The 22,354-nt window shown below is 51.9% G+C and overlaps 1 protein-coding gene across 1 annotated transcript in view; it reads right to left on the bottom strand.

Annotated features, from left to right (window-relative positions):
• slc4a2a (solute carrier family 4 member 2a) overlaps positions 1-22,354 on the bottom strand; it is a 122,351-nt gene that overhangs the window by 32,354 nt on the left and 67,643 nt on the right. Inside the window, exons 4-11 of the mRNA XM_056293953.1 lie at positions 15,789-15,924; positions 14,860-15,043; positions 14,589-14,685; positions 14,071-14,255; positions 13,632-13,848; positions 11,496-11,699; positions 8,716-8,864; positions 7,052-7,246 (exon numbers count right to left, since the gene is read on the bottom strand). Coding sequence (XP_056149928.1) covers positions 7,052-7,246; positions 8,716-8,864; positions 11,496-11,699; positions 13,632-13,848; positions 14,071-14,255; positions 14,589-14,685; positions 14,860-15,043; positions 15,789-15,924 — 1,367 coding nt within the window. The remainder of the gene's footprint in view (positions 1-7,051; positions 7,247-8,715; positions 8,865-11,495; positions 11,700-13,631; positions 13,849-14,070; positions 14,256-14,588; positions 14,686-14,859; positions 15,044-15,788; positions 15,925-22,354) is intronic.

Here is a 22,354-nt window from a genome sequence, read left to right as displayed (position 1 = left end):
TGACTGCAGGTGTCCCCACCCTTATAAACAATACAGTGACTGAAGGTGTCCCACCTTTATAAACAATACAGTGACTGCAGGTACCTCCACCCTTATAAACAATACAGTGACTGCAGGTGTCCCACCTTTATAAACAATACACTGACTGCAGGTGTCCCCACCCTTATAAACAATACAGTGACTGCAGGTACCCCACCCTTATAAACAATACAGTGACTGCAGGTGTCCCCACCCTTATAAACAATACAGTGACTGAAGGTGTCCCACCTTTATAAACAATACAGTGACTGCAGGTACCTCCACCCTTATAAACAATACAGTGACTGCAGGTGTCCCACCTTTATAAACAATACAGTGACTGCAGGTACCCCCACCCTTATCAACAATACAGTGGTATAAGCACCCAAACCAACCACCAGTTTCATATGCAAATATGGTGTGACCATTAACTAGAGTAACAATGGCCATGTGTACTGGACTGGGGAATAGTTGCAATCACAGCATTATAAGATGGTGACAGATGTACTCTTAGCCACTCCCCCCCCCTGGTTCAGGGATGGTCAGTCCCTCTTCACATAGATGATTTCTTTGACTGAAACCAGCGTGTCTCCCTATCAAGGATGGTCACATTCTCATCCCTGAAACAGGGGCCACTGGCCTATAGATGGTATAGACCAGCGGTGGCTAACCATGTGCCATGGAGAGCCATGTGCATTCCAGCCCGACTCTGCACCAGGTGATTTCACTGATACATTCTTCCTCTCTGGTTGAAGGGTTGCTAATCAGTGAAATCACCTGGTGTAGAGTCCGGCTGGAATGAAAAACTGCATACACATGGCTCTCCATGGCACATGGTTAGCCACCCCTGGTATAGACTGAGGGGTCCTGGCCTGTAGATGGTGTAGACTGTGGAGTCCTGGTCTGTAGATGGTGTAGACTGTGGGGTCCTTGCCTGCAGATGGTGTAGACCTAGGGGTCCTGGCCTGTAGATGGTGTAGACTTTGGAGTCCTGGCCTGTAGATGGTGTAGACTGTGGAGTCCTGGCCTGTAGATGGTGTAGACTGTGGGGTCCTGGCCTGTAGATGGTGTAGACTGTGGAGTCCTGGTCTGACGTGTTAGCTCTTCTGTGTTGTGTCATCCTCTTGGCCAGCGTCTGTTTAGTTTCCCCGATGTACAAGTCACGGTAATCCTCCTGGCACTTAACAGCTACACTATATTGCTCTGTTTGTGCCGGGGGACCCGATCCTTGAGGTGGACCAACTTCTGGTGCAGTGTGTTTTGGGGTTTGAAAGCAACTGAGATGTGGTGTTTGGAAAATACACGCCTCAACTGTTCTGACACTCCCGCCACATACGGAGTCACCACTGGTTTACACTTAGGCAGCTTGTTGTCCTTCTCCTCTCTTGATAGGCTGGTGCACTGTTTGGGCGTCTTCCTGGCTTTGACAAACACCCAGTTAGCATAACCACACTTAACCAGGACCTGTTTAATGTGGGATTTCTCCCCTTTCCCGGCTGCTGTGTCGGTGGGGACGTTGTCAGCTCGGTGGTCCAGCGTCCTGATGACTCCTAGTTTGTGCTCCACTGGATGATGAGAGTCAAACCTTAAGTACTGATCAGTATGTGTTGGTTAACGGTAAACATCAACAATCAAATGTCCCCCATCACCCATTGCAATCTCACAGTGTAAGAAGGCTACCCTGTCATGTTCCACACCCTCCCTGGTGAACTTGATGTGGTGTCCACAGAGTTAATGTGGTCAGTGAAATTTGCTACATCCTGAGTTTTAATTTTAACCCAGGTGTTGTCCACAAATCAGGAATCAGGAACCAGTAATCAGCAATCGGGAACCAGGAATCAGGAACACTTTACTTGCCATTTCACTTCATACACTTGCGTACATGAAATGAAACGAAATGCCATTTCCTCCAGCCCACAGCAGTACAACACAAAGACAACAACACACCCAAAACTACAAGAACACACACATCCAAACTAACACACATATCCAAACTAAACAAAAAAAATCACTGTCCAAGGGATCGAACGCCAGCCAGGATGACTGTCAGAACCGTCGGTCTGCATGGGCTAGCAGTTAGCTTAGCCCACCCCGCTTCTGCATCCTGTCAGACCGCCCTCGGCGCTTCCTCCTCAGGCGCAGCTCCAGGCAGGGCCGTGGTCCCCGGGCCCACAGGACAAAGCAGACCAAGCTCCCCCAGCCAATCCAGGACCAGCTCCCCCAGCCAGACACCCACGACACCCCCCCCCACAAACACACACACACACACACTCCCCAGAAGGACACCAAAAACACCACAGTCAATGCCAGGTGAGGCCGCCACCGGAACCCCCAGTCCACATGGGCCGGCAGCCAGCCCAGCCTGCTCCACTCTCCCACACCCACGGCGTCTATAGCTTTAACAACCGATGCGTCTGACATAGCCGTGGGGGCTGTGGTTGAACAGCGCGGGGCAAATGCGTGGCAGCCACTCGCATTTTTAGCCGCAAACTGCGAGATAGCGAGCGCAAGTACAGCGTTTTTGACCGGGAGTTGCTGGCACTGCACCTTGCAACCCGTCATTTCCACTTCCTGCTGGAGGGTCGCTCCTTCACGGCTTATGTGGATCATAAACCGCTGACTTTCGCCATGTCCAAGGTGACTGAGCCGTGGTCTGCTCGTCAGCAGCGCCACCTGGCGGCGATCTCCGAGTTCACAACGGACATTCAGTATGGGGCCGGGAAGTCCAACCCTGTTGCTGATTGTCTGTCGCGTGTGCTTGTGTGTCCTGTGCACCTCGGTGTGGATTTCTCCGCTATGGCTGCCGACCAGCCCAGCGACCCGGACGTCCTTGCCCTTAGGTCAACGCGTACCGGTCTCAAGCTAGAGGACGCTGTGATGCAGGAAGGCAGTCCTGCCCTCCTCTGCGATGTCTCCACCGGCCGTCCCCGCTCCGTTGTTCCAGTGGCCTGGCGCCGTCGAGTTTTCGATTCGATTCACTCCCTCTCGCACCCTGGAGTTTGGGCGTCGGTGAAGTTGGTCGGTTCCAAGTTCGTCTGGCCTGGCCTCCGCAAGGACGTCAAGGGGTGGGCAGCTGCATGTGTAGCGTGCCAGCGCGCTAAGGTCCACCAGCACACTAAGTCGCCCCTCGAACCGTTTCCGATCCCGGCCAGACGTTTCGACCACGTGCATGTGGACCTGGTGGGTCCTCTACCTCCTTCACAGGGTTTTACGCACCTGCTCACAATGGTGGATCGGACCACCAGGTGGCCATAGGCTGTCCCTCTGTCCTCCACAACATCCTCGGATGTTGCACGCGCTTTTCTTTCCTCCTGGGTTTCCCGTTTCGGCACTCCGTCAGATATCACCTCAGACAGGGGCCCCCAGTTCGTGTCAGAGCTCTGGTCGGCACTTGCGCGATCCTTGGGTGTGCAGGTACACCGCACTACCGCGTACCACCCTCAGGCTAACGGCTTGTGTGAACGTTTTCACCGGTCGCTCAAGGCAGCGCTGCGCTCTCGGATGGTAACTGGGTGGATCGTTTACCTTGGGTTATGCTCGGGTTGCGTTCGGCTCCTAAGGAGGACCTCGACGCGTCACCCGCTGAGCTGGTGCTCGGTCAGCCGCTCCGTGCCCCTGGGGAATTTTTGCCTGGGAGTTCCGCTCCTCGACCCCGTCCGGCCGTTTATCCTTGTTTGTCCGACAGCACTCGGGTTCCAGGCCCCGTTCACCACTGTTTTCCGCGGTCGTTCGTGCCTGCGGAGCTCATGTCGGCTCGTTTTGTTTTTGTACGGCATGATGCTCACCGCTCACCCCTCCAACCCCCATACGACGGCCCATTTCGGGTTCTTGAGACGGGTCCTAAGGGTTTTGTGCCAGATATGGGTGGGCGTAGGGAGCGTGTCACGCTTGATAGGCTTAAACCGGCGCACAGGGTGGCAGGCGAAGTTGTGTTTCCGGCCCAGGTTCCCCGTCGGGGTCGTCCTCCTTCCAGGACCCCGGCAGTGTCTTCACGGGTTCAGCGTTCTGCTTCTTAGCCGGCTTTGGACTGTGTTTCACCTACTGTTTCGGCTGAGGGACGGCTCAGCCGTTATGGCAGGCTGCTTAAGCCTGCAGTGAGACACTAATTTTCTATCCAGGAGTCCCTTCTGGGTGTTCGGGGGGGGGGGCTGTGTGGCGGACACTAGGGGCTATGCCTCTCACCCAGCAGAAGTTCAAACTCGCCTTCGTCTCCTGTGTTTTTCATCATCCTGCCACACCTACAGTGATACCATAAAAACTTATAAACCAGAGAGAACAAAACAAAATATTAAAAAAAAAAAAATATATATATATATATATATATATATATATATATATATATATAAAATGTCCCTACAGTGATACCATAAAAACTTATAAACCAGAGAGAACAAAACAAAATATAAAAAAAAAAAATATATATATATATATATATATAAAATGTCCCTACAATGATACCATAAAACCATATGAACCAGAGAGAACAAAAGAAAATAGGCCGCGCCGTCTCTGGGCAGTCACTCCAGCCACCACTGCCGGGTCCGCGTCCTCCGACGCCGGCTGCAGAGGCTCCGATGCCACACGCTGCACAGAGAACCGTCTGGTAGCCAGCAGGACCCGATCGGCCTCCTCAGCCAAACCTCGGCAGTCACCAGCGGCCAGACACGGGGAGTTAGCCAAAGCCGCGCGCACAGGAGACGGGAGCTGGCGCAGGAAAACGTGCGGGAAAAGGAAGCCACCTTCGTCCGAGCCTAGCAGCGACAGCATATTGTCCATGAGATCCACAGCCGTCCCGTCGCCCAAACCGGATAGGGAGAGGATCCTATCTGCCCTCTCTGCGGCAGATAGGCTGTACCTCCGGAGCAGAAGACGTTTGAGGGCGACGTATTTACCGTGTTGCGGGGGGGGGGGGGCAACAGCTGCATGGCCCGGCGTGTGGACTGCTGGTCCAGCGCAGCGACGACCAGATAGTATCTGGAGTCGTCCGCGGAGATTCCACGCAGGTGGAACAGCGCCTCGACATGCCGGAACCACGAGTCCGGGTCGCTCTGCCAGAACTCTGGGAGCTTCACAGCCGCGGCGAGAACGGCCGGCTGGGAGAGTTGGGGCGGCATGGCCGAAGTGGATTCACACTCCTCTTCTGCTCCAAACATGTTCAATTCGGGGTCACCAATGTGGCAGGATGAGGAAAAAACACAGGAGACCAAGGCGACTTCGATGTTTATTCCTCAGCTCCAAAACCAAACTGAAACAGGAACAACCCTGCACCGGACAGCCCGGGAATGTAAACCACGCCCCCAGCTCCCAGCCCTGCAGGGTGAGAGGCACAGCCCCTAGTGGCCGCCACATAGGGACATTTTACATATATATATTTTCTGTTTTCTTTTGTTGTCTCTGGTTTATATGTTTTTATGGTATCATTGTAGGGACATTTTAGATATATATTTTATATTTTCTGTTGCACTGCTGTGGGCTGGTATAAATGGCATTTCGGTTTTTTATGTACACAGGTATATAATGAAATGACAATAAACTAAATCTTGAATCTTGCTCATGGCAATTTGCATATGAAATTGCATATGAAACCGGTCGTTGGTTTGGGTGGGCATGCCACTGTATTGTTTATAAGGGTGGGGATACCTGCAGCCACCGTATTGTAGCGAATTCGGGGGGCAGTCGGGGAACCGCCACAGCCGGGATGTGAACCCGTGTCTCCCACTCCGCAAGCGTCAATGTTAACCAGTCGACTAAAGGGTCCGACCCGTTAGCCAAGGCCTAAGCGAGCCTATTCATCCGTGATCGTTACATTGCCCCCTTCCTTCGGGATTCGCATCCCCGCGAATCACCACAGCCAGGACGCGAACCTGGGGCTCCCATTCTGCAGGCGACAACGTTAACCAGTCAACTAAAGGGTCCGACCCGTTAGCCAAGGGCTAAGCGAGTCTATTCATCCGTGAATTCATTCAGCATATTCAACCAATGCAGCGAATTCGCGGGGCAACCACAGGAACTGCCGCAGCCGGGACGCGAACCCGTGTCTCCCACTCCGCAAGCGTTAATGTTAACCAGTCGACTAAAGGGTCCGACCCGTTAACCAAGGGCTAAGCGAGCCTATTCAGCCGTGATCATTACCGTATTGTTTATAAGGGTGGGACACCTGCAGTCACTGTATTGTTTATAAGGGTGGGGACACCTGCAGTCACTGTATTGTTTATAAGGGTGGGGACACCTGCAGTCACTGTATTGTTTATAAGGGTGGGGACACCTGCAGTCACTGTATTGTTTATAAGGGTGGGGACACCTGCAGTCACTGTATTGTTTATAAGGGTGGGGACACCTGCAGTCACTGTATTGTTTATAAGGGTGGGGTACCTGCAGTCACTGTATTGTTTATAAGGGTGGGGACACCTGCAGTCACTGTATTGTTTATAAGGGTGGGGACACCTGCAGTCACTGTATTGTTTATAAGGGTGGGGACACCTGCAATCACTGTATTGTCTATAAGGGTTAGGACACCTGCAGTCACTGTATTGTTTATAAGGGTGGGGACACCTGCCGCCACTGTATTGTTTATAAGGGTGGGGACACCTGCAGTCACTGTATTGTTTATAAGGGTGGGGACACCTGCAGTCAGGTGAGACTGACGAGGTCACTTAGATGGTGATGAAATGATTCTGTTCATAAACGTTGGGTCCAGATGAACTGACTCACCCTTCTGTGATCTTCTCACCTGGAACATGCATGAAGACAACATGTGAAGGACATTTCATGCCTCGGTATCAGTGTGATAGTGGCATCAAGACCAATCCGGCACAAATGAAGCTTTGAGCAGAACTTGGTGTTAAGGGGAATTCTTCCAGATATTCATGTTGCTGCTCAGGCCCTCAGAACTGATATTCAAACCATGCGTGCAAATCACTGACCTGACAGCTGCTCCTTTAACTGGCAACAGAACCAAACTGAGCTTTATCTCAAAATGGTTTTGGGAAACCAAGCCGATATCTGATACTATGATCGCTCACTCTGACCTCACCGTGACCAATTTAGAGAAGGTCTCGTAGATGAAGATGAGGGAGATGAGGAAGGAGAAGATCTCTTGAGTGAAGCGGGAGACGAAACGAACCAGGAAGCTGCCCTCAAAGGCCACCGTCAGAAAGACAATGAGCAGAAGCCAGAAGCCGATCCAAACCCGGCCGGTCAGGTAGTCCATCTGGTTGTCTTTACAAAACTACACAGAGTTCAGAGATCAGGGCTCATGTTAAGTAAAGTTGTGGATGAAACAACAAGTAAAGCACTCCCAGACTGGAGCTATGAACCTGAACTGGCTTAGCGGTAATGAAAAATTCTCTTAAATCTCCCTCAGACAGAGACAGACACTGTGGACTGGATTCAAGAAGAGACATTTCAACAGTTCAGACATTTTCAGAGAGACAGACATCAGAATCCAGATCTACACTGGTCTGAACTGGTCTACACTCATCTACACTGGTCTGAACTGGTCTATACTCGTCTACTCTCGTCTACACTGGTGTCTTCTGGCTTATACCGGTTTGCTCTGGTTCACACTGGTCTACACCGGTCTCCTCTAGTCTGCACTGGTTATACCGGTTTACACTGGTTTATACTGGTCTACTCTGGTTTACACTGGTCTCTTCTGGTTTCACACCGGTCTACTCTGGTTTACACAGTTCTCTGGTTTACACTGGTCTACACAGGTCCACACCGGTCTCCTCTAGTCTGCACTGGTTATACTGGTTATACCATGTTACACTGGTTTACACTGGTCTACAACAGTCTCCTCTAGTCTGCACCGGTTATACCAGGTTACAATGGTTTACACTGGTCTACACTAGATTACACAGGTCGACACCGGTCTCCTCTAGTCTGCACTGGTTAAACTGGTTATACCAGGTTACACTGGTTTATACTGGTCTACTCTGGTTTACACTGGTCTCTTCTGCTTTCATACCGGTCTACTCTGGTTTACACAGTTCTCTGGTTTACACTGGTCTACACAGGTCTACACCGGTCTCCTCTAGTCTGCACTGGTTATACTGGTTATACCAGGTTACACTGGTTTACACTGGTCTATACTGGTTTACACTGGTCTACAACAGTCTCCTCTAGTCTGCACTGGTTATACCAGGTTACAATGGTTTACACTGGTCTACACTAGATTACACAGGTCGACACCGGTCTCCTCTAGTCTGCACTGGTTAAACTGTATACCAGGTTACACTGGTTTATACTGGTCTACTCTGGTTTAGAATGGTAATTTGTGTAAACAGCATGTCAGCTTTGTAAACCTTATAAACACAATATCTGTTTCCAAACTGGTTGTGTGTGCAGTTGTGGACATGAGAATGGAATGACCAGTTCATACATGAAGTGGAGGGAAAGGTTCTGGTAGCTGAATGTCTATTATACTTGTCTATTATACAGGTCTACGGAAAGACTCTTGGGGAGGGATATTTGGTTTAATGCTTTTTTGCGTTGTTGAGACAAGCTGCTCTTTCTCTTCTTTGTTGTGTATGTCTTTGCGGCCATAATAAATAAAATGATAAAGAATGATTTGTGTTTGTTGAAAGCTGATGTGTTGGCAAGAAGTGCTGTGTTTGTGTACATGTGTGCAGAGTAAGGGAATTATCACTGCTGGTGGTGGTGTGGCATGCTGGTGTTGTGGCTGTGGGGACTCACAGAGCAGAAGGCCTCTTCAAACACCAGCAGCGGGCCAGAGAAGCCGATGACCAGCAGCGGCTGAGCGCCCAGCAGGCTGAACACCACGCCCTGCACAGCTGTGGCTACCATCAGCTCCGACACGCCAATCAGACCGTCTGTTTTCTCACCTAAACCACATACACCACCCGTCACAGAGCAAGTGGCTCACATCCATTTGTTCTGCTAAACTGGGGAGCGCAGAAGTTGATACAAACCTGACATGACATGAATGACTAAACCAGTTCATCAAGGCATTTCTCAAGATGTTGCTGGTAAATTGTTCTCACCCCACTACATACAATACTGATCATTTCAAGCAAGACCACTTGTTTCATGATTATATGACTTGTTTCAAGACGTTTACTCTAAAAAAGAAAGAATATCTCAAATCAAGTTTCTTGTTGTAGGATTTATATTCTGGTGTAGTGGAAACGTCTCACAACAAGTTGTAATGATCATGAAACGAGTTCTTTCTTCAAACGAGCAACAAGGTCAACAAGGTCAGCAAGGTCAATAAGGTCAACAAGGCCAATAAGGTCAATAAGATCAACAAGGTCAATAAGTCAACAAGGTCATAAACATCAATAAGGTCAACAAGGTCAATATGGTCAGCAAGGTCAATAAGTCAACACGGTCAATAACGTCAATAAGACCAATAAGGTCAACAAGGTCAGCAAGGTCAATAAGGCCAATAAGGTCAACAAGGTCAATAAGGTCAACAACGTCAATAAGTCAACAAGGTCAATAAGGTCAATATGGTCAGCAAGGTCAATAGGTCAACAAGGTCAATAACGTCAATAAGACCAATAAGGTCAACAAGGTCAATAAGTCACAATAACGTCAATAAGGTCAACAATGTCAATAAGTCAACAAGGTCAATAAGGTCAACAAGGCCAATAAGGTCAACAAGGTCAATATGGTCAGCAAGGTCAATAACGCCAACAAGGTCATAAGGTCAATAAGTTGTACCAGTGGCAGGAGACAGTTTCACTACAATAATTCAAGTAACCATTATGAGGTTTAAAACACCAGTTAAGTCTGCAAGCTGCATTTCTTAGCAGTGTGGCATAAAGGAGTGCAGCACACCAACACACAGACTGACACACAGACTGACACACACACCAACACACAGACTAATAAACAGACTGACTGACACACAGACTGGCACACTAACAGACTGATACACAGACTAACACACAGACTGAGACACAAACTGATACACTAACAGACTGACACACACACCATCACAGGCTAATAAACAGACTGACTGACACACAGACTGACACACAAGCAGACTAACACACAGACTGACACACTAATAGACTGACACACACACTAACACACAGACTGACACACTAACAGACTGACACACACACCACCACACAGACTGACTGACACACAGACTGGCACACTAACAGACTGACACACACACTAACACACAGACTGACACACTAATAGACTGACACACACACTAACACAGACCGACACACTAACAGACTAACACACAGACTGACACACTAGCAGACTGACACACAAACTGACACACTAACAGACTAACACACAGACTGACACACTAACAGACTAACACACAGACTGACACAATAACAGACTGGCACACACACCAACACACAGACTAACAAACAGACTGACACACACACCAACACACAGACTAACAAACAGACTGACACACACACCAACACACAGATTAACAAACAGACTGACTGACACTCTAACAGACTAACACACAGACTGACACACTAACAGACTGACACACACACCAACACACAGACTAACAAACAGACTGACTGACACACAGACTGGCGCGCTAACAGACTGACACACACTAACACAAAGAATGGCACACTAATAGACTGACACACACACTAACAGACTAACACACAGACTGACACACTAAGAGACTAACTAACACACAGACTGACAGACTAGCAGACTAACACACAAACTAGCACACTATCATCCCAGCACTCAGGCTGTCAGGAGGAGGGTCTGTGACCCGGCCAGCTGTCAGAGAAGCAAGGACCTCATGTATCAGTCATTACTATGGGCAAATTTGTGCGTACACACCCATGGGATTTTTTAGCACTGAAGTTTGTCTCAGGGACCAGTGTAGAACCTGGGGAACCCCTGAATTTAGACACCGATTGACTAACACTGATGTCTTTGCAGGCCGCGGTGGTGCTCATTGTAAGAGGTAGAAAACAGCTGCTAGGAGGAAGGAATTACAAATAACCATCATGCTTTACTGTGGACTGTCAGACAATCTTGAGGGCTAAAAAATTCCATGGGTGTGTACGCACAATTTTGCCCATAGTAACGATTGATCCATGAGGCCCCTGGTCTGGGTAATATGTTCCATTCAGCACCTCCTGCTGATGGTGGTGTGTCTGTATGACTGTGGGTAATCTAGGGAACATAACGTGAATGGGATAAGAAACCTGTGGCAGTCAGGTGAAAGGAAGCAACCAGTGACTCCTCGGGTATCAGAAGACCCACATGAAGTCTCCATCCTCCTCAACCACCATAGGAATTGTGTGATGGTGGGACAACAGGAGAACAAGGGAACTGGACATGTCAAATTGAATCTCATCCCAAATTGTAACCTCCTCTGTTTCTCCTTATGTTCATCCCCGTGTTCTCTCTGAGAGAGACCGGCTCCAAACCAGCAGACACCATCTGAAAAGTAAAGCCTGTAGGTACAAGTTGGAAAATGAGCCAATACAGACCAGTTCTGGACTGACCCAGTAATCCTCCAAATGTGATGGCAGGCGAAAGGGCAGCAAAGTAGATGAAGATGATGGCGGCCATGCACTGAGCGTTGAGAGCATCCTGAATGTCGCTGAGGTATTGTGGATACCGCCGCTTCACGTCTCTGATCAGCCCGCCAAACAGACGGCCAGAACGCTGCAGAGGATCGTCTGATGGTTTGGAGGGAAGCAGCATATCTGAAGAGAGAGAATGAAGAGTGAGTAGATCTACATTCTCACCGAGTCAGATCACGACTCTTCTCCAAGGAAAAGAACAAATGCTTAAAAAAACATCAATTCAAACAAACAGTAAGAAGGTCAAAGGTGAGAGCCACAAAACTGACAGGAGACTGTATAAATACCCCTGTGATGGTGGAATGATGATGGATGATAGAAAAGACAGTTTTCATATGAAAAAAGCAACACACCAAAAACATAAAACACAACATTAATCACACATTAAAAGCACTTCTGAGGAGGTGAGTTTTGGTTAATGGTGTGAACGTGGACAGATCGGTGCCGTCTCTGATGTGTTGGGGAGGGGGCTCCAGAGGGAGGGGGCAGCTATGGAGAAGGCTCTGTAACCCCAGGTCCACTACTTGGTCCTGTGTGGTGGAGACAGGAGGTCCAGTGCTTGGTCCTGTGTGGTGTAGACCAGAGGTCCGGTGCTTGGTTCTGTGTGGTGGAGACCGGAGGTCCGGTGCTTGGTCCTGTGTGGTGGACACAGGAGGTCCGGTGCTTGCTCCTGTGTGGTGTAGACCGGAGGTCCGGGGCTTGGTCCTGTGTGGTGGAGACCGGAGGTCCGGTGCTTGGTCCTGTGTGGTGTAGACTGGAGGTCTGGTGCTTGGTCCTGTGTAGTGGAGAACGGAGGGCCAGTGCTTGGTCCTGTGTGGAGGAGACAGGAGGTCCAGTGCTTGGTCTGTGTGGTGGGGACAGGAGGTCCGGTGCTTGGTCCTGTGTGGTGGAGACCGGAGGTCCGGTGCTTGGTCCTGTGTGGTGGAGACAGGAGGTCCGGTGCTTGGTCCTGTGTGGTGGAGACCGGAGGTCTGGTGCTTGGTCCTGTCTGGTGGAGACCGGAGGTCCGGTGCTTGCTCCTGTGTGGTGGACACAGGAGGTCCGGTGCTTGCTCCTGTGTGGTGTAGACCGGAGGTCCGGGGCTTGGTCCTGTGTGGTGGAGACCGGAGGTCTGGTGCTTGGTCCTGTGTGGTGTAGACTGGAGGTCTGGTGCTTGGTCCTGTGTGGTGGAGAATGGAGGTCCGGTGCTTGGTCCTGTGTGGTGGACACAAGAGGTCCGGTGCTTGCTCCTGTGTGGTGTAGACCGGAGGTCAGGGGCTTGGTCCTGTGTGGTGGAGACCGGAGGTCCGGTGCTTGGTCCTGTGTGGTGTAGACTGGAGGTCTGGCGCTTGGTCCTGTGTGGTGGAGAACGGAGGTCCGATGCTTGGTCCTGTGTGGTGGACACAGGAGGTCCGGTGCTTGCTCCTGTGTGGTGTAGACCGGAGGTCCAGGGCTTGGTCCTGTGTGGTGGAGACCGGAGGTCTGGTGCTTGCTCCTGTGTGGTGGAGAACGGAGGTCTGGTGCTTGGTCCAGTCCGGTGCTTGCTCCTGTGTGGTGGAGACCGGAGGTCCGGGGCTTGGTCTTGTGTGGTGGACACAGGAGGTCCGGGGCTTGGTCCTGTGTGGTGTAGACCGGAGGTCCGGGGCTTGGTCCTGTGTGGTGGAGACCGGAGGTCCGGTGCTTGGTCCTGTGTGGTGGAGACCGGAGGTTGGCAGTAGACGTACTGTGGTGTTGATGGAAGGCAGGTGTGCTGGGCGGGTAATGCAAATGAGCCGCGATCAGGAGGGAGCCGGAGAGAGCCAGGGAAGGAAGCCACGCCCACACGCCCGCCCACCCACCCACCCACACACACACACACACACACACACACACAGGCGGGGAAACAGGAGACACCGGGGAAAGGAGAACACATGGAAACACAAAGGAAATAACTGGAGGCACGGTCGGGCCGGGACAGATGGCGAGTCTGAGGACGTCTCTACTGTCATTTACCGTTTCAGACATCATGACTTCAGTTCATTTGTTGTGATTCTTTGGAGCAACATTTTGTGAATTGGATTTGAAAATCTTTCGTACCTTCATCGTCCAGACTCTTGGGCTCTTTGACCTGCAGCCTGCTGCCCTTCTCCTCCCTCTTGCGGAGCATTTCCCGTTGGAAGCGAGCAACGGAGTGGAGCAGTTCCTCCCCGTCCACCTCAGATGGGGGGAGGACGATGCTGCAGTCCAGGAAAGCGTTGATGGCAGTCAGCAGGTCCTGCCGCTCATCCGCCATGTAGGCGGCTTCATGAAAATCCTGGAGGAAGGAAAGAGTTGACCTCAGTAAACCCTCTTCTTCACACTGACCAAAAAGCTCACCATCAGACCAGACTGGGAACATTATCCTGTTGTCCTGCCGTCCCGTTTCCTTCTGAAGTCCGGCTGGATCTTAAGGTGGTGTTTTGCTGAGGAATGGGATGTATCAGCGCACACAGCTGGATTTGAGTGGCCCGAGTCGTGATTCTCTGCTGCCACTCACCTTGTCAGACATGAGCGTTGAGATGGAGCGTCCAATCTGGTGATAGTCCATGTTGGCAGTGGGTGGGCCCAGAAGCAGGAACAGGAAGCGGACAGGAACTGGAACCTCCAGCACCGACTCCAGCAGCACTGCCTCCTGAAGACGGACAAATGCCATGGAGGGCTGATCCAGGAAACCCACACTGCCTGGAGAGACCAGAGGGCAAAGGTCAAGTGACAGCAACCCCGGTGTGTTACTGATCTGAGGAGGAACAGAAGGTCACTTGTTTCATCTCCTGACTGAATCTTCCCTAAATAACTACCCACATGCCCTGGAGCAAGGCACGTGTATTTCCTACAGCTGCTGAGTGCTCCACAGTGGAGGACTGTAGCTGTGCTGGTGTGAACACAGGGACGTGTGTGTGTGTGTGTGTGTGTGTGTGTGTGTGTGTGTGTGTGTGTGTGTGTGTGTGTGTGTGTGTGTGTGTGCTGCAGCAGACCCTGGCTGGAAGAAGAAAGGCTCTACACGATGGAACTTACCCACCAGCACCACGGTGGCCTCCGCCTTGTCAGGGATCTTCCCCAGCAACTTCAGCTCATGTTTGGATCGGGACCGATGCAGAGATGGACCATCCCTCTGAAAACACACACACAAACACAAACACACACACACGCACACACGTGTACAGTGTATGTGTGACCCAAGAGACTCTTGGAAAGAGGAGGTTCTCTGTCCTGTTACAGCCACACTGCTCCACATCGTAACAAGCTGACACAATATAAGAGTTCACACACACACACACATGCACACCTCACTCCTCTCCATGTCCGTGTGAGTGTCTCCATGGTTACCGCCCCCTGCAGCTATTAAAGGCTGGCTGAGTGAAAGCTCAGCTTGGTTGCTGTGGGCGTTGCTGTGGGCAACCGTGAGGGATGGCAGACTGACAGAGACGTTCCGGCTGAAAGAGCTGTGCTCCTTTCCATCACTGGGATGACTGGAGAGACACACACACACACACACACACACACACACACACACACACACACACACACACACACACACACACAGTGAGCAGGCTTATATTTAGAGGACTTACAGGAAGTTGAGAATATAAACTTCTTTAAACATTTTCTTTAACCAAAAGAAAAAGAAAAAAAGGGGGAGGCAACACGGTGGCCCAGTGGTCAGCACTGTTCCTCACAGCAAGAAGGTTCTGGGTTCGAACCCCAGGCCGTCCCAGGTCCTTTCTGTGTGGAGTTTGCATGTTCTCCCCGTGTCTGTGTGGGTTTCCTCCCACAATCAGAAAGACATGCATGTTAGTTTTAATACTCCTGCCTGTGCTCATGAGCAAGGCAGTGGAAAGAGGAAGTGGAGTTGGTCCCCGGGTGCTGCAGCTGCCCCCTGCTGCTACACAACAGGAGGGTGACATGCAGACGACACATTAATTGTAACCTGTACAACAAAATGAAATGGCTTTCATCTTTTTAGAGAGACTGACTTCCTGGTTTGTTGTGATTTGGGTTGATGGTTCACAGACACAGACACAGACACAGCAGTGACTCACTGGTGAAACAACTCAGGGAGGATTTCTGAACTTGGATTTGTATTCAGATGTATTCTAGAAAGAGGTTTGTGGATCATGGACCCTGGAACCCAGGGCCTTTCCATCCAAGAAAGGCTCCGGTCCTGAAGGCAGAGTTCTGGTGGTTCTGGCTCTGCTGGCTCTGGTTCTGCAGTACCTGTGTTTAAGTAGCAGAGTTCTGAGTATGTTCCCTCGGTCCTCGGCTCGGATCAGGTCTGAGATCACCATCTGCTCCACCACCTGCTGGGCAATGCCGGGAAGAGTCCTCTGATCCAAGTCCAACAGAACTGCACCTAGAAAACAGACAAAGAGTCAAACCATTTAACAAAGTTCCCTCATGTCACTTTCAAACACTTAGGAAAGCATCGATTCACTCCATTCACTAAATATGTGATGAGGAGGCAGAGCAGGTTGTCAGATAGCTGGATGGTTACCGGTTTGTTCCTCGGCTCCTCCTTGCAAAAATGTGGAGGTGTGCTTGAGCAAGACACCTAACCCCTAACTGCTCCCAATGCATGTTCAATAATCCAGGTGTAAATTCCCACATTCATGACCCGATTCAGCTTTTCTAACCCCTAACTGCTCCTGATGAGCTGGACGATGCCTCGCATGGCTGCCGCCGGTGTCGGCTTCTGGTGTCTGTGTGTGGGTGGGGGAAAAATATGAGCTATTAATTAATTGTAAAGGACTTTGAGTGGCTGTTGCAGCTAGAAAGTGCTCCATAGAATGCAGTCCATTTACCTTTAATGAGTTTCTCTTCTATAACCCCCCCCCCACTAAGTGGCTCTCTCTCTGTCGCTCTCTCTCTCTCTCTCTCTCTCCCTCTGTCTGTCTGTCTCTGTGCATGCTGGGAGTCAGTGTGTGAGTGAGTGTTTGGTAAGAGCAACCTGTTGGTAGTTTGATTTATTTACCCATTTTGTAGTAGGGGTTACTTGTTGTCTTCAGGGCGGATGGTTTCAAACAGTTTCTTTAGTGGTCGTGGGCTACATCTGCTGTAGTCTGTGTTTGTTTGTCGCAGTTTTTTTTTCAGTGTGAGAGAGATGCTGTCCTCGGAGAGAGACGCTGTCCTCGGAGATGCTTTCCCTTTCTATCCGACATGGAGTGCGGGTTCAGCCTGATCCATCTGGTCCGATACAGGCGGTTCTCCTGGCTGTGGGACACACCAACCTGTCCTATGCCTCCAGGATGAACAAAGGTGTGGCTGTTTTCCTGACAGAAGCGCGATTTGTGGCTGAGCTAATCGGTCTTTTGGTCGTGATGTCACAATGCCTCTGATCCTTGGAAGATGGCACCCGGCGTTGCGTTGCCCTTGGAAACGGCCCAAGTCCGAAAGACCGATAATTGATTCAATCATTTAGGTTAAGGCAATAGCCTGTTATGATAGTCAGTGTAGGCAGTTAGATAAAGCTAGCTCTTACCTTTGCAAAGATCACAGTGTTGTCACAGCCTGTTGGCTTGAAGCCGTGGAGCTCTTGAACCCATCCATTCGTAAATTGCCCGTGTGCTTTGAGGGATTTAAACGATTTAAACTGGTCCATTGAGTAAGCACGAATACCATAGACGAGGTAATTTACCGTGTCCATATAAGTTAGTGGAGGAAGCTTGTCTGGGTCGTGGCTCCATTCTTTCATTGGCAGCTCGTAGGGATCAACGTTATTTAGGGCATTCAATTTTCTCAATTAACAACGTTCGGCATCGGGACACAATTTGTCCCTGTATGTCACCTTTTCTTTGTATCTTTCTTTAAACATCTCAGTGAGGTAGGGGTAAGGGCAAATGTAATGCTAATATATGGCTAAGTCAATGGCTAAAGTGCTAGCTAATTTGTAAACAATGCCTTTGATCCTTGGAAGATGGCGCCCGGCATCGCGTTGACCTTGGAAACGGCCCAAGTCCAAAAGACCGATAGCGAGCGGCATATCTCTGAATGGCGTCTATCTACAGGTTTCCCTACTCGCCGTGCCTTCCACCCAGGTCACCATCTCTGGTGTTCCCCTGTTCATTTCCAATGAGGCATTGGAGTGGGAGCTGCAGCGTTAGGCAGGGCTGTCCCATTTCAGGGCAGCTTTACAGTTAGGCTATTGAACCTTGCTGTACAGGCTGAGAAGCCATCTCAGCGGCTTTCACTGTCAGGCACTCAATACAACCTACCTTTGATAGTTTTTGCCTATGCAGATGACTTAGATGCGTTTTTCAGGGATCAGGGGGACATGGAGGCACTACAGAACAGTCTGGGCTTATACCAGAAGGCTTCATCAGCAAAAATAAACTCGGCAAAGAGTGAGGCCGTACAGGTAGGACATTGAAGCGAGAGGGCAGCATCCAGTTTTCCTGCAGGTCTGCAGTGGGGGGATAAAGGTGTTGGGGGTATTTCTAGGCACAGAGGATTATCAGAGGCAGAATTGGGGGTGTGTGATGGAGAAAGTGTGTGCCAAGTCATCTAAATGGAAATGGTTGCAGCCCCAGCTGTCGTATAGGAGTCCAGTTTTGGTTGCCAGTAACTTGGTTGCCTTGATGCTGTGGCACAGACTAATGGTTCTACCCCCACTAAGAGGCCTGATTGAAGATGTTCAGTGGACCATAGTGGACTTTTTCTGGTCAGGGTAGCGCTGAATCTGAGCTCCTGCTTTATACTAGCCAGTGGAAGGAGGAGGACAGGGTCTTGTGGACATTACTGTTGTACGTCGGAAAGGAACCAGTGCAGGGGTCCGGCAGGGTCAAGCCCGTAGGCACGTTTATTTCTATTCAGGGAAGGGATATGCAGGATTTGCATGGTGCAACTAGAGTCCTGGATATGGGGTGTGTAAAAGACTATATGTTTGTGTGCAGGGCGAGTGTGGTGCGTGTGTGCAGGAATGTAAATGACTGGGGGGTGTTTGTGCATGTGCGTGCTGGTGAAGCGCAAGTCCAGGAGTAGGGGTTCTGCGGGAGGCAGCATGGGAGCACAAGGGAGGGGTCCGAGGAACACAAGGGACGCGAGGAAGACGGAGCCCGCGAAGCACCGGCACCGGGGGTTCTGGGAGGACGGGGGAGAGAGACACGGAATTAGACTCAGGAATCACAACATAGGAATTGCAGGAGAAAAACACAGCCAAAGTGTCTAGCGATCCACTGGGTAACTACCGTACTAGATGGCACAATCTGGCAACGATTGCACGTCAGTGTCCTCTCTTATAGCTGGCTGCAGATTGGCTTCAGGTGCGCTGATCTCCGATGAGCCTCTGGTGCGTAGCTGCGCTCTCAACGAGCGCGTTGATTGAACCCTGCCGTTAGACTCAGGCGGAGACGCGCCTTGCGTCTGGACCACAACAGTACCCCCCCTCCTACGGGAGCCACCGAGCGACCGTCCAGGCGCGTCAGGGTGTTCCAAGTAGAAGTCCGACAGGAGGGAGGGGTCGGCAATGTAAGACCGGGGCACCCAGCTCTGGTCTTCCGGACCGTAGCCCTCCCAGTCCAAGGTACTGGAAGCCCCTCCCATGGCGGCGGACACGCAACAGCTTCCTGACCGGCCAGACCGGGTCGTCGTCCTGGAGTACACGGGGAGGAGGCGGGGCTGCGACAGGCGGGGAGAGGGCACTGACAGACACAGGCTTCAGCTTGGAAACATGAAACACGGGATGTGCCCGAAGAGAAGGAGGGAGAGACAAACGCACCGCAGTGGGGTTGACGGTCCTCTCCACAGTGTAGGGTCCCATGTAGTGAGCGGCGAGCTTGCGAGAGGTCGTCGGGATGGGGAGGTCCTTGGCCAGGAGCCAGACACGCTGACCAGGCTGGTAGACCGGGGCTGGGACGCGACGCCGGGTAGAGGAGTGTTGGGACCGGTCGTTGGCTCGCAGCAGGGCGGCACGAGCAGACCTCCACATGTGGCGGCATCGGCGGAGATGATCCCTGGCTGATGGGACCGCCACCTCAGTCTCTTGCTGGGGAAACATGGGGGGCTGGTAGCCCAGTGAACATTCGAAAGGAGACATTCCAGTGGCAGAGCTAATCATGGTGTTGTGAGTATACTCAACCCAGGCCAGGTGCTTGCTCCAGGTCGAGGAGCTGCTGGTGGTCACACATCTCAGGGCAGACTCCAGGCTCTGGTTGGTGCACTCCGCCTGTCCGTTTGTCTGAGGGTGGTAACCAGAAGAGAGACTGACCGTGGCCCCAATCCCTCTACAGAAGGCCTGCCACACCTGGGAAGAGAATTGGGGATCCCGGTCAGAAACAATATCCAGGGGAATGCCATGGAGACGGACCACGTGGACAACCAGGAGTTCGGCGGTCTCGGTGGAGGACGGGAGCTTGGGGAGCGCCATGAAATGGGCCTGCTTGGAAAAATGGTCGACAATGGTGAGTATGACTGTGTTACCCTGAGACACCGGGAGTCCAGTCACGAAGTCCAGGGAGATGTGTGACCAGGGGCGACTGGGGACCGGGAGGGGACGCAGGAGACCAGCAGGGGAGCGATGGGAGGTCTTACTCCGGGCGCAGGTGATACAAGCCGCCACAAACTCCCGAACGTCAGTCTCCATGGTAGGCCACCAGAAGCGCCGCCGGAGGAAGGACAGTGTCCTGGAGGTGCCAGGATGGCAGGTGAAGCGGCCCCACTCGAGAACCCTGGAGCGGACAGGGGCAGGCACAAACAGACGGTTTGGGGGAACGTTACCAGGGCTGGGGTGAGTTCGCTGGGCGGTCCTGACAAGAGAGTCGATGGCCCAGGTGACGACGCCCACAACACGGGTCGGAGGCAAGATGGTGTCCAGGGCACCCTCCTGGGTGCCATCCTTCGTAGACGCCCCCGTGTGGAGCCGAGAGAGCGCGTCTGCTCTGGAATTCTGTGAGCCTGGACGATAGGACAGCATAAAATTGAATCGGCTGAAGAATTGCGCCCAGCGGGCCGGGCGGTCACTCACCCGTTTAGCTGACCGGATGTACACCAGATTCCGGTGGTCTGACCACACCAGGAAGGGATGCTCCGCCCCCTCGAGCCAGTGTCTCAATTCTGCCAGGGCGGCGTGGACGGCCAGCAGCTCCCGGTCGCCGACGTCATAGTTGCGCTCAGCTGGTGTGAGGCACCGGGAGAAAAAGGCGCAGGGGTGCAGATGGTGATCCTCTGCTGAGCGTTGTGAGAGGACCGCCCCCAACCCAGAGTCAGAGGCGTCCACCTCCATCACGAACTGGCGGGTAGGATCCGGGTGGGCAAGCACCGGGGCCTCGGAGAACCTCCTGTTGAGGTGTGTAAAGGCGGTCTGATCCTCCAGGGTCCAGTCAAACTGGCGGAGAGTGGAGGTGAGGGCTGAGAGGGGCGCGGCGATGCGGTTGTAGTCCTTGATGAACTTCCTGTAGAAGCCCGCAAAACCCAGGAAGCGTTGCAGCTCTGTCCGGTTCTGGGGTCTGGGCCACTCCAACACTGCCTCGACCTTCTTAGGGTTGGTCCGAATGCGCCCCGCCTACACAATGTGGCCAAGGAACTCCAGTGAGGGGGTGTGAAAAGCGCACTTCTCCGCCTTGACAAACAGGCGGTTCTCCAGAAGGCGCTGCAGCACCAGGCGAACGTGTTGGGTGTGTTCGTTGAGAGCGCGGGAAAAAACTAGAATGTCGTCCAAATAAACCACAACAAAATCATTGATCATGTCCCGGAGCACGTCATTAACAAGGGTCTGGAAAACTGCAGGGGCGTTTGTGAGGCCGAAAGGCATAACTAAATACTCGAAATGTCCCAGTGGCGTACTGAAAGCAGTCTTCCACTTGTCTCCTTCTCCGATGCGGACGAGATGGTAAGCACTGCGTAAATCAAGCTTGGAAAAAATGGTGGCAGCAGAGAGGGGTTCAAACATGGACCTCATGAGGGGTAATGGATAGCGATTCTTAACCGTGATGTCATTGTCCGTAATCAATACAGGGGCGGAGCGTGCCATCCTTCTTACCAACAAAGAAGAATCCGGCCGCCATGGGGGAGTCGGAGGGGCGAATGATCCTGGAGGCGAGTGAGTAGGTGATGTACTCCTGCATGGCCTTCTTCTCAGGAAGAGTGATGTTATACAGCCTCCCGGGTGGAGTGCAGGCACCAGGGAGGAGCTCAATAGCGCAGTCGTAGGGGCGGTGTGGAGGGAGAGAGAGCGCCTCGGTCTTGTTGAAGGCAGCCGCAAGGTCATGATAAACCTCGGGCACGTCAGAGAGGTTTGGAGGAGGAGGCTCAGCCTTAGGAGCCCCAGGAGGATAGGAGGCGGAGCGGAGACAGTTCGCGTGGCACGCAACACTCCACCCGATGATCTGAGCAGAGGACCAGGCGATGTTGGGGTCATGCCTCTGCAACCAAGGCCTCCCGAGAACCAGTGGTGAGGAGGGAGCAGTGAACACAAGGAGGCGGATTGTCTCGACATGGTTGCCTGAGACAGTTAGCTTGAGAGGCTCAGTGGTGTGGGTGATGCGACAGAGAGCGCGTCCATCCAGCGAGCGGGTCTCAATAGGGGTCTCCAGTGGGGTGAGACTGATGCCAGCCTGCCGAGCTAGGGCCCCGTCAATGAAACTCCTGTCGGCTCCAGAGTTGATAAAGGCGGCGATAGGCAGAGACTGCTGACCCCAGGTGAGAGACGCAGGGAATAAAGGAGAGGGGGAAGGCTTGTTCTGGGGCAGAGTCATGCAGCTTACTAGTAGCCCCTCCCCTAGTAAGCTTGGCCTTTTGGGCGTGTGGTACAGTCCCGAATGAAGTGTCCGGCCTTCCCACAGTACAAACAG

This window comes from Lampris incognitus, chromosome 14, assembly GCF_029633865.1.
Source record: "Lampris incognitus isolate fLamInc1 chromosome 14, fLamInc1.hap2, whole genome shotgun sequence".
Taxonomy (NCBI): domain Eukaryota; kingdom Metazoa; phylum Chordata; class Actinopteri; order Lampriformes; family Lampridae; genus Lampris; species Lampris incognitus.
The sequence above is the reverse complement of the archived record's forward strand: the minus strand, read 5'-3'. Positions and strand labels throughout refer to the sequence as shown.